This window comes from Phycodurus eques, chromosome 8 (genome assembly GCF_024500275.1).
Source record: "Phycodurus eques isolate BA_2022a chromosome 8, UOR_Pequ_1.1, whole genome shotgun sequence".
NCBI classification, from domain to species: domain Eukaryota; kingdom Metazoa; phylum Chordata; class Actinopteri; order Syngnathiformes; family Syngnathidae; genus Phycodurus; species Phycodurus eques.
Window position 1 is genome coordinate 29320490 of NC_084532.1, and position 13012 is coordinate 29333501.

Below are 13012 nucleotides of genomic sequence, written 5' to 3' on the forward strand. Positions count from 1 at the left end.
TTGAGTCATCAAATTGCATATTTTGTCGATACATTTTAAAAATATGTTTGAGCAAAAAGTAGGATATATTTTTCAAAACATTTATTTTTCAGAGAAAAAGTACGACATTTTTGAAAACATATATTTGTCAGTCATAAAATATTGTTTTTTTTTGTAGTTTTTTTTGAAATATTTTCGGGAAAAAGAAAAATTCAGATACAAAGTTGTACCTTTTCAAGAAAACATTGCTATATTTTTTTATGATCCCAACAATAATATTTGAGATAAAGTTATATGGTTTGTGGTTAAAAAGTTGTGAAAAAAGAAGAAAAGCGAGTCATGAAGGTTTTGATTCCAAATTGTATCTTTTGGCAATGTTTTGTATTTATCGACCAAAAACTTGAGCGACTTTATTCCCGTAAGATTGGGCCTTTTATTTTGGGCGGTCGCCGCCACCCCGCAGGACTTCGGCCGTACCTTTGCTCGGCGAGTTCTCCTCGGCGGCTGTCTCTTCTTCCTCGTTTCCCGCCGGATTCCCCGCCGAGTCCGAGTCTCGGTTTCCGTCATCGCTTCCCGGACCGGCGACGGGCGTTCGTTCCAGAGCGGCGGGCGGACTCGGCGCGGAGGCACAGAGATCTTCGTCAGGCGGCGGGCAAGAACGCTCGGCGTCCTTTCGCGCCTCCTCGTCCGGCGGCGGCGACGACGATTCCGCGGTCGTCTCGCCGTCGACGAGCTCGTCGTCGGACGAGACCGCCGGCCGGAGATCGGCCGAACGTGGACTCTTAAATTCTAACGGCGCTCGGGTGGCGAACGCGGCGGCGGAAGGGCCGTCGTCATCGGGACCGGGGTCAGGTTCCTTGCGGGCGGATCGCAGCCGGACGGCGCGCAGCGCGGCGGGGGCGACGCTCAGGGAAGGTCCGTTCGGCGACTCGGTTATTGGCCGGTGATTTTGGATCGGCGTCCGGTCGTCACCGACGCGGCGAAAGGCACTTAAATCCGTGGGGGTCGAGGGCACGACGGGCAACTCCGCGTCCGCGTCCGGCTTGGAGGCGAGCGACGACTTCCTCTCCGGTACTTTGGGTTTCCGCTTAGCGCTGGACGGCGATAGCGGGCCGGGGAAGAAGGCGGCGGGGAAGGCGGAGGTGGGGGTCTCGGACTGGCTGGAGTACCCGCTGGAGGGGCTGGCGAGGCCCGCCAGCTTGAAGTCGCCCTCGGCGGGCGTCAGCGAGGGGGTGGTGGCCCCGGAGCCCGACCGGGACGCCTGCGACTCGGAGCTGTCCTGCCATTTGACGCACTCCGCCACCGTGGTGCCGGTGGCCGTGCTGGAGTTGGACAAAGACCGGTACGGGTCGCTGGATTTCAAGTCGTGCAGGAGCCACAGGTCGGCGTAGTCGGCCTGGACGGCGCCCTCGTCTTTGAAGGAACGCGCGTCCGCGTAGCTGAAGACGCCCGAGTAGGGCAGCTCCGAAGATCCCTCCGCCCCCCACACGCCCGGGAGCTCTTCGGCGATGTGGCCCGACGAGCCGGACCCAACCGGCTGAGGGTTTTTCTCCCGGGAGAGCGGAAGCCTCGGTTCCTCGTTGCGTATCGTCCGGAGCGACGAGCTGCGCCTGGGCGGACACGGTTTGGCCTTGGGCTTCCTCAAAGACAGGCAGCGCGGCCCCAGAGTCACGTGGTCCGAGTAGAAGTACGTGAAGCTCCTGCTGCCTTTCAGCCCGCAGTCAAAGTGCATGGAGGTGTAGTAGCCTTCCGTGTCCTCCGAGTAGTGAGACGCCGTGTCGGCTTTCTCCGACGGCGGCTTGTCGGAGAAGCTGCTCTCGCACGTGGCCGTGCTGGCGAAGCTCGGGCAGCCCAGACTGCTCTCCGCCTCCCTGTTGGACTCGGGGCTGAGGTCCCGTGGCCGACGAGGGGGGTCCGGGCGCGAGTAGTTCCACTCGGGAGCGCCCGCTTCCTCTAAGATGTCCATGGCCGTGGAGGAGAAGGAGCCCGCCCTCTGGGTCCTGAGCCCGGCGTGAGGATCCGGCGCGAAGCCGGGGCGGTCGTCGCCGGGGTGGGCGGCGACGTTCAGGGAGAGCTCCGAGTCGCAGCGAGCCAGCGGAGAGGTGCCCGGGGCGAGGGTCTCCGAGGTCTGCGAGGGGCAGGCGGAGCTGCTGCCGCTCCAGTTGCCGCTGGAGGACTGGTGGTCGTCCTTGTGGTCCACGGGCCCCCCCAAAACGCCGGCGGCCGACACCGAGTGCGCGGGACTGCCGAAGGTGTCGGAGCCGGACGACACGTCGCGGCTGCCCGCGTGGGCCGCGCGGGGCGGCCGCGAGCGGGCCCTCTCCGCCCGGCCCCGCTCCGGCGTCGTCGAAAGCTGCTCCGACCCGGCCCGCTCGTCGGCGCTTTCCTCCTCGTCCTTCAGAATTAACTCCTCCTCGCCGTTGAAAGGGGAAAGCTCCGCGTCGTCCTCGTCCTCGTCCTCGTCGGCCCTCGCCCGGCTGCCGTCTCGGGGGAGACTTCGGGTCCGCAGCCGGGCGGCGAACGCGTCGTCGGGGGCGTCCCGCAGGGCCGCGATGTCGCCCGCCGACCGAGAGAAGCACAGCGCCGCCCCCTGGTGGCCGCGCTGCGCCCGGATTCTCCTGCGCGAAGGCGCCCCCGAGATCAGGAAGTCCTCGGTCTGGCAACCCGAGTCTCTGGTGACCAGATGATTCGCCAGATCCTCGTCGGACGGGCCGACGTCCGAGCCGGCGCGGACCGTCACGCCGCGTTCTCGGGAGACGGGGGAGTCGTCCGAGTCTGCTGGGACAAACGACGACGCCATTAAAGTCCGAAAGGTGCCGGGCGGCAGGGAAGACATATTTTCCGCGCGATGGAATCTCACATTCGATTGAAAGTTGAGAATAATGCAATTCATTTGAAAACATAAGCGATGAACAAACTGTTGCATTTTTATTCGTAAGTAATAATCAAGCATACCAAATAAAACGATTCATTTCTCAAAATCTTATTAAAATGTTGTGATTATGACATTTTTAAAAATATAAACGCTTATAAAAATATAAAAATAAAAACCCAATTAATTAAAACAATAATGTTTGACAATAATATCAGGTATTAATAAACAATACAATCAATCGAAAGAAAAACGAATGCGAAAAGAAAAAGGAAAATACATTTTTGAAACCAATTCATAAAACATTGTTCTACAATCTAAAATAAAAATAGAAATTTATATTAAAAAAAAGGAAGTAGAAAGTTTCTAAAATATTGACTGTTTTATAATAATACAAATACGCGAGGTGTGAATCATTTTTAATAAAATAAAATAACAATCGAAAAGAAAGTACATTCTTAAACAAATTAAGGAAAAATATGTTTTATGATCATACAAAATAAGTAAGGTTTTAATCTGAATAAAATCAATAAAGAATGCAATATTTTTCGATTTCAATGAAACAAATCTAAACAAAGCCATCCAAAATAATTGAATGAAATGACAAATAATAAAAGGTCAATCCAAATGAACAAAAGAAAAGGTTCTGGCACCAAACGGGAGTTGGCCGTGCCGCGATGGCGTCGACGTACCTAAGGCGAAGTCGCGCAGCTGCCCGGGAACGCCGGCCACCGTCCGGCGCCGCCGCAGCTTCCTCCTGCGCTGGAGCAACGACTGCGAGTGGACCAGCGAGCGCCGCGCGCCCGCGTCTCTGTCGAAGTCCGCGCCTGCAAAACCACAAGCGCCGAGGAGGAGGGGGACGGGGAAGGGCGGTGGACGGGGGGGGCGTCATCAATTTCATAAAGAGCATCAACAACTATCAAAAGGAATTTTTCTTTTTTTTTTCCCAAAATATATGAATGGAATATTAAAAATGAACACAAAAATGGGATAGAAAATAAAGGCATATAATAATTTTTTAAGACCTTATGATAAGTGCTATCATTTCAAAAATATTTATGATACTATCACAATTTAAAGAAGACGTGATTAAAAAATGAACACAAAAGTGAATTAAAAACATAAACGCATATAGTCCATTTTGAAATATGATATATTATCATAATTCAATACATTATGATAAGATTTTTTTAAATATATAAAAAAAACATCGCAGGTTTTATGTACTGTCTATAAAATAAGTAATGAATCATTTTAAATAAAACAACCAAATACATAAAAGGCAAACTTTTTTAGATTACATTAAATAATAAATATCGAGAAGCATGAAAAAATGTAAACTACATTAGAAAACAATACTTAATGTCTAAAATAAAAATATTGAATAAAATGCTTGATGAAAATAAGTAAACATAAGTACATTATTATTATTAAGTAATAAATGAATACATAAATAACAAAACTAACATAAAATAATAAAATAAAACAAACAACAAACTAAATAAATACAAGAAAAAGGTGAAAAAAAAATATATATATATATATATTTTAATTTACAATCAAAGTATTAAAGGATCGAACTAAATAATACATGTTGAATGGATGAAAAAAAAGTGACGATTGATGTTTTCTTACTTAGAAATGGAATGAATAAAGAAAAGAACTGTTCCAAAATATGGAAGGAAGAAGGAAGTCGTCGGCGTTTTTCGACCACGACAAAAGTGTTCTCGCTTTAGCCTTCCTCCAAAGTCGCCGCTTGTTCATCGCGCGTCGCGTTGCACATAAGCGCACTCGATTTCTTCTCTGTCGTTTTGGCCGCTTTCCCCCGCCGGTCGCGACGCCTGTCATGTGACCGGGCGCCACGGCGACCGGCCCGCTTCGCTCACGATGCGGATCCTTTCAGGCCGGCGCGGCGGCGCCGCCGTTTGGACGCGACCGATCGGCATTCGTGTCACGCCGGCCGCCGCGTCGAGCGCACTTCATCCCGGGAGTGTTTTTGCTTGGTTTCGTTTGAGGGGAGACTTTTACAGACAGCGCATTGTGCAGTCGCGCAATTCCGATGAGATTGAACTGCCGGAATCGTCGCGGGACTGTTCGCGGACACGCGCCGAACTTTCTTCGAGTGCTAAACTGAAAACATTTGCCACAAAAGCTTAGCTTTACACCAAAATGTCTGACTTCCTGTTCAGTTTTGGCCAAGGGTCCTCGAGACGTCTTTGCGCATCCTGTTACGAGTCCGCTAAACGTCAACTTGATCGGCGAAAATGTTTTTTTTCGAGCCGATTTACGATTTCGTTTCGTGCTTCGCGGCGAGTCATCAAACTCGGCCGCCATGTTCACGTCAACACGCAAGAAACCTTTTTCCCAATGTAGCGTTATCGATCCGTCCGGCGCGCCAAGATTCAATTTCGGAGCCATCGGGCAATTGAAAACGGAAACAGATCAATTCGAAAATGGCCGATTCAAAGCAAAATGGCCGACTTCCTGTGCCTTCCCAGGCGTAGCTTCTTGAGCCTTTGTTTTGTGGGTGTCGCCAAGAGAGGTTTGCCTACCAAATTGCACGTGGCTAAGCGAAATGGGCAGAAAAAGAAAAAAAGAGAAAGACGCCAAGAAACTTTACCGGTGACGTTAATGGCGATGACGCAGGAGGAGACGACCCGCGAGTCGCATTTCATTCTCTCCTCGGGCGTGGGCAGCGGCAGCGCTCGCGACCAGTTGGTCTGCTTGTCCAAGGTGGTCGGCGTGTTGGGCACGGGGAGCGCTTTGCGGCGCTGACCGGGGGACGCCGACGACGCCGCCTGCGAACAGACGGACACGTGCTTCCTGTCAATCCAATTGGGCGAATTTAAGTATGGAAACGGCGAGCGTGCCCGACAGACAAATGCAAAGTATCAGAAACACGAGCGGCAAAGCGGAAGCTCCAAAGTCCAACTGCCCCCGAAGTAGCACCGTCGTTTCTTTTCCTGGCCGCGCAGCTCGTCGTGCGATGCCGCAAAACGATACCCAAATCTTGCGCGGAAAATACCCAAATCATCGGCGAAAAGCCCACTAATGTTTGACAATATTAGACGGGAAACACGCAAATATTTGCATTTTTTTCAGCAAAAATGCGTAAATAGTAGGACAAAAATAGGAGATGAAAAAACAAAAAATAGGACCAAAAAAAGCACAAACATGTGCGAGGTAAAATACACATTTTTCCTAGTTAAACGATTCGGTAAAAGTACGAAAATATATTTTTAAAAAGGACAAAAACAATGCGAAAATAGAGGTATCAATGAAAAAAACGATGTGGGAAATGAAAAAAAACTTTTGAATGAAAATACATATTTTTGAGTTGAAAACGTACAAATCGATCAGAAAATTATTCTCAACATTACACAAAAAGTGTAAACATGGAAAATGAAAAACAAAACAAAAAAGATATTTTTTAACAGTTCAAAATCTGAGATGAAAATAGAAATGAATAAAACAAATAAAAAAAAAAAAATTGAAAAATATTAGATAAAAAATAGACTTTATTCTAATAGATAAGATGCTACAAAGAATTTTAAAAAAGTACGCAACAATGCAAAAATATGAAATGAAAAACCCCAAAATAGGAGAAAAAGCACAAAAATATTCGATGAAAAATACACATTTTTAGTCGTTAAAATTATTCAATAAAAGTACTCAAATATTATTTCAAAAAAATGACAAAAACAATGTAAAAATAGATGTATGAATGAAAATAAAGATGTGGGGAATTAGAAAAATATTAGAAAGAAAATACATATTTTGAAAGTTGAAAACCTAAAAAATTGCTAAGAAAATTATTTTCCAAATTATACCAAAAGTGTAAACATGAGAAATGAAAACCAAAAATTTTTTAATTTTGAACAGTTCAAAGTATGAGATGGAAATAGAAAGTAATAAAACAAATAATATGAGAAAAAAATATAAAGATCGATGGACTATAAGTATTTTTTCATACATTACATAAAATACAAAAATAAGTTACTAAAAATACGAAATGAAAAACAAAAAGTATGGAAAAAAAACAGAAATCCTCTCAACGCTCCTCCTTTGTCACGCGTCATTAACGTTAAGAACGACTCCACTCGTCGTCTTTTCCACCTTCCGAATGTTGAAATGGTTCCGCCCTGAAACCGAGTCGTTCTCTTGCCGCGATGCGCTACGGCAGAAAATCGGCTTCTGGTAAAGCGAAACAATTCGAATTCGTCGGCAGTGCGGGACCTCCGAGATCGAGCGTTCCAAATCCGCGCCCGGGAAGTTCAACACGGGGGGAGCGAGACGTCCCGCCTCGCCGACACGCTAACAACACGTGACGCGCGCTCATTTGTCGCGGCGACACGCAGCTGCGGAATGCCTTCGTCACGCTCCCGCCATCTGCGCGCCTCGGGCCCACGGAAAGTTCAAAGGCTCCGTCGCCCCAAATCTTTCCCGTTTCAAGTGCGGCTCAAGGCTTCCCCGACCCCCGACCCACGACCCCCGACCCCCGACCCAGCGAGCTTTTGCGAGCTCCGAACTTCACATTCGCACACGGAGTCAAAGCGGGCGGTGCGAGTCTCGGGGCCGACTGCGTCACACCTCCCGCATTGACATTACAGACGGGAAAAATACGAAAAAACAAACTAAACAAAAAATACAGTAGGAGTTGAAAACTGAACAAATATAAGAAACAAAACTGAGAAAAAAAGTATTGAAAATATACTATAATATAAATATATTATTAAGATATACAACTACAAATATTAGAAAATAATACAAAATCTTGAACAAAAAGATTATGGCAGACCAAAACTACACAAATATCTGTATCATAAACTTAGCATTAGAAAAATCATTCTTTTAAAATGGATAACAAATACATTCATATTGGGAAAGGGTTTTGTTAGACGAAAGGAAAAATATACAAATATTGGAAGGAAATCAAAAAACAGAAACGAATACAAAATATGAAACAAAAAAGATGACAATCTTAGAAAAAGAATATTTGAAATTCTGTAAAATTAAGACGAAAAAATAGAAAATAATAAAACGTGTCATACAAAACAATGTGGTTTTTTTCACAGATAAAAAGTATCCAAAATGTAAAACAAATATTTTTAAAAATAACAGAATATTAGACACAAATAATAAACTACGTATTTGATAAAAACTTAAAACGTGAGGAAAAAAAACAAATATTAGAAATGTTGGAAGAAAATGAAAATGACGAGCCAAATATATTAGAAAATATTTCTTTTTAATATTACAAAATAAAAAAAATATGAACCAAATTAGATACAAATGATTCTTAGAAAAGGAATACAAAAAAAAAATAGAGCACTAATATTGGATGAAAATTTGCGTCTCGGCAATTTGTCAGTCTGGCGCCGAGCGAGCGAGTCCGGCCGCCTGCGAGGCTTCTGCGCTCATTTGAGTGCTTTTCGAGCTCTTACCTTGAGATTCCGGCACAGAGCCAAAGCGGGGAGGGTCGCATTCCGTCGGGACAAAGCAGTTCCCGCTTCCTCCCGCCGCCCACCCGCATTTAAACACATTTCAAAGCTCTGCAGCTTTTGTGCCCGGCCTTCCCCCCTCCAAAACTACTCGCGCAACAAAAGATCTCCTTGGAGACCTCTCCCCGCTGGCAAAAGAGGGAGCGACTGCGGCCAAATGGAGGACGTGTAAACAAGAAAAAGAAGAAGAAGAAGAAGAAGCGACAGCAAAGAGAGGACAGGAAGTCGGCGTGATGCGTTTGGGTGCCACAAGACAGCTGGAGTTTGGAGCGACGGATTGATTAGTCGCATGTAAGACTTTCCAAAACTGCACTCGTGCAATCAAACGTACACGACACCCAGCCCCCCCACCCCCGCGAGCCCCCTTCAAAACTCGTGCAACATACGCCACACTTCCTAGCTAGCTCGCGATCTATCCATCTATCTATCGAAGGAACTGGTCTGGCTCTTCAACTGGTTTTGAAGGGGTGGGGGGTGTTTTGAGGAGGATGAGGAAGAGTTATAGAAGGAAGTGAGGGACAGCGAGGAAGACGTGCAAGAGGTGGAGAAGATGGTGGAGGTCTGCGGTACCTTTCTGTTCCAGGGAGAGAAGTGGCAACATTCGGTGGGGGAGGGCGGGCGGGAGCTTGGGAACTGAATTCAACAACAACAACAACAACAAAACAACAACAAAAAGGTACACACACACACAAACAACACAATGAAGACAATGAACATGTATGACGACACACACAGATAAAAGGTGACAACACAGAGGAACCTTGTTGGATTTGAGTCATTCTTTTTGTGTATTCTCTTTCTTTTCAGCTAAAGTCAGTTCGTGTCGTTGCTATCAAATATCTGTTTTGTTTATCTTTGTGTAACCCTTCAAATTCAAATGTGTTGGCGCAGTGCGAAGGTTGCAAGAAAACCTCGAACAGGGCATTTTTATTTCGACAAAACCAAGAGAATTACCGTAATGTCTCGTGTATAATGCGCACCTGCAAAGTTGACTTGAAAATTCTGGAAAATCCTTCTACCTATGTATAATGCATTTTTACGATGCATGATTTTACTACGACCCATATGATCAAAACATGAAGTATTATCTGTATTTTGTTAGTTTTTCAACGAATTATTCTGAAGTTAAGCGCTTTATTTACACGTAATACTTTCTCTTTATTTACTTGCTCTTATTTTGAAATTCACAGCCCTACTTTTGTTGAGTAAATGAGAAAACAGACAGTTGTGCTCATATGTTCGATTACCCAGGCAGAATTTGTAAGTTATGTACAATTCTTTAATGGGATTCAAATTAAACTGTCAAGCATTATCATTAAAGAAAACAGAACCATAAAGAGTCAGTCATCAGTCATATTTACAATATTTCACAAATTCTCCCAGGTTACGTCATCTTATGAGGACAACTGTACATATATGCAGTCATACGTACGTACCCTTGTCATATTGCAATGAAACCTTTTTCATAACCTCTAGGTGGCGGTGGCCTTTTAGAATGAAAGTGGAGGCTACACCTTTTTCATAACCTCTAGGTGGCGGCAGCATATGGGAATGAAAGTGTCGAGCCTTTTTCATAACCTCTAGATGACGGCATACATTTATCAAATGTGAAAGTTTTTTTTTTAAATGTCCCCCTGTACCCATGTATCATGCGTACAATTGACCTTTGACCATTTTGGGAGGGAAACAAATGCACATTATACACGAGATAATACAGCACACGTTGTGTACCTCATCGACTTCGTCTGATAAAAGTCCACTAGCTTTGTGCTAACACACAGTGCAAACCGTCATACGCAGGCCAACGAAAAAAACCAATTTGTCCTTTAAGCAACGGATATATTCTTTATCCTCTGTGATAAACAATTCATCTTACTGCAGCTCATTAAGCACTAAGGGTGGGTGATATACAATATAGAATTGTTAACTTTTGCCATGGAATATTGTTGTGCAATGTTATGTACATGTATGAAGCACTTCAAAAAAAAAAAAAACAGCTGTTGTTCTGAAACGTTTTGTCTATCAATAAATGTCCTGAGAAGATTTACACGCTTTTTAAAAATAGGATATTGTCAAAATATCCTCATCAAATAACGACGACGACAAACAATATCGAGCTATTTGCATTTTGCCCATATCGCCCACCCCTCGAAGCAGCCTGAAAGGGTTAACGGTGCGGGTGTGCGGGTGTGGTCTCACCGCCGTCATGCGCGCCCCCTTCCTGGCTTTCCTGGCGGCGCCGCCGGGCGTCGACGGGCACGCGGGCGGCAGGGCCGAGAAGGTGACCGTCACTCGGCGCCCCCGGCTGGACGAGCGCCGCCGATGACCATCTGCAAACGGCGCAAAGACGCACGGTCACGTCTCAACACACAACAGGCTGCCTTTTGCTTGTTCTTTGGACTTTTGGGGGTTTTTTTTGTTTTTTGGTGTGTGGTGCCACAACAGAAGGACGCGTTCACGAGCATCTTTTTCTGTACACGATACACACACATCGAGACATTGATTTTGTATTTGACTTGTTTTTAGGATACTGTACAAAAACTGGCGAAACAGAATCAAGAAATATGACACATATATTAGAAAATGATACAAAATATGAGACAGAATATTAGATAAAAATACACAACTACCCCTGGAAAAAGTATTGATAAATATTGAACTAAAATACAACACAAAAATATAGGAAACTATACAAATACTGGAAGAGAATTTCAAAAGTGAAATAATATATATATATATATATATATATATATATATAATATTAGAGAAAATATGTCAAATATTTAAAAACATAACAATATTACACTAAAATTACACAAATATTAGAAACAAATGACATAACATTAGAAAAAGACGACAAAATATGAGATAAATACATACTAAATATTTACCAAAATGCACAGAGATAGCCGAAAAGATTAGAAAGTAATACAGAAAAGTATTAGTATTATATATTAGAAAAGAATGTGAGACTACTAGACAAAAATATGAGAAAACCATACAGAAATATTCAATGAAAAATACACAACTGTTAAAAAACTAAATATTCAATTGAAAAAAGATTCAAATAATACATATATTGTTGTTCAATTGTACTAAGTTCAACTTTTAAGAACTGTTTGTTTTCAAAAAAATTACATAAAACCTTTATATACAATTCATTTTAATATAATCATGAATCAAAAAACTTAAGCTCAGTTTTAACATTGTACAGTGGCTTACAAAAACATGCAATATACTTTGGAGGATGAAAACCTCCTTTTTGATGAACACTGACGCCTACTACACGACTATATTTGAATGTTGGTCATGATTTGAGATGCACATATTTGTTATTTTCTTTGGGGTGTAAAAAGTTTTGACACCTCGTGTGCGACTGGCCTGCAGCAAAAGTAGTACAGCAACAAGTCCACTAGGGGGCGCAGTGACACCGGTGAACAGATGATCATGAGCCCCGCTTGCTTGAAATCGCTCAAAATATTAGGAGGGGCATTTTGTTGTTTTTGTTGTTGTTTTTTTTTTTTTTTTTGGTTACCTGTGTGCAGGTCGCCCGGGTGGGTGTCCCGGTGCAGTTGTTCGACGCATGGCGGGCGCGTGGCCGGGCGCAGGACGTTCCTCTGCTTGTGCCAGGGAGCCCGGTAATGCCGCGTCAGCTTGCTCTCCGTGTCCAGGTCAGACACGGCTGCAAAAAACAAAAACAAAACTATCATAAACTAATAAATAACAACAACAACAACAGCAACAAACACTTCTACTACTACTTTTTGTACTGCTACTACTACTCGTCCTACTACTCGTACGTTAACTTCTACTAGTACTTCAACTACTATTAATAGTACTACTACAAGAACTATTTACCATAAGTCTTACTCCTACTAGTTCTATTACAACAACAACTAGACCTGCTTTACTTCTACTACTAACAAAGTAGTGATTTGGCACCATATTGTGGCATGATGGTGCTGAGTACCGATAATGAAGTGAATTGAGGAGTTTCAAGTTCGACAAAAGTCGTGCACCTCGGTACACAATAACAATGTTGGAGTGAGTTGAGGAGCTTGCTTTAGACAAAAGCAGCGCTTTGCTGCAATTTTGATGCCAAGGACCTACGTTGAAGCGAGTCGAGGAACTTCATTTAGACAAAAGTAGCGCTTCGCTGCAATTTTGATGCTGAGGAACAATGTCGAAGGGACTTGAGGAGCTTCATTTCGACAAAAGTAGCGCTTTGCCGCCATCGATTGCTAGATGATGACGCGGCGAGGCCTCCGGGCCAGAAGGAGCAGGAGGAGGAGGAGGCGGGATGAAAGCCCGGCGTGTCTCAAGCTTGTAATTTGCGTCTCGCGCCGACAATTTTTGCCCGGCGGCCTGGGAAAAAACAAGCCGCGCTCGTCTGCGGGCCGGCGTCAACGCGCAGACGACAGCACGCGCACTCGGAAAGAGAAGAGAAGAGAAGAAAAAAAATGAATGAGAGGTACGCGGCGCCCAATTACCTCGAGGTCGGGGGTCTGGCTTTGAACTCCAGCGCGCCTCCTCCTCCTCGCCCCCCAGCTCAACATCTGCCGCCGCTCCGCCCCCGACCTCACCCTCGCTAATCCGTGAACGGGAGAGCGCCAGCGCGCATGGAAACGGCGCTCCGACCACTTGCGCCACCGTGGAGGAC

General features: G+C 44.9%; 1 protein-coding gene across 3 annotated transcripts in view; it reads right to left on the bottom strand.

The window, feature by feature from the left end:
* Nucleotides 1-13012, bottom strand: part of LOC133406347 (actin remodeling regulator NHS-like) — a 59217-nt gene that overhangs the window by 5474 nt on the left and 40731 nt on the right. For 2 of the 3 annotated variants that reach the window (XM_061683886.1, XM_061683888.1), the window contains exons 2-7: nt 11888-12034; nt 10552-10682; nt 8923-8985; nt 5472-5649; nt 3544-3678; nt 457-2754 (exon numbers count right to left, since the gene is read on the bottom strand). In XM_061683886.1, the coding sequence (XP_061539870.1) occupies nt 457-2754; nt 3544-3678; nt 5472-5649; nt 8923-8985; nt 10552-10682; nt 11888-12034 (2952 nt within the window). The remainder of the gene's footprint in view (nt 1-456; nt 2755-3543; nt 3679-5471; nt 5650-8922; nt 8986-10551; nt 10683-11887; nt 12035-13012) is intronic. The other variant, XM_061683887.1, reaches the window with a different exon arrangement.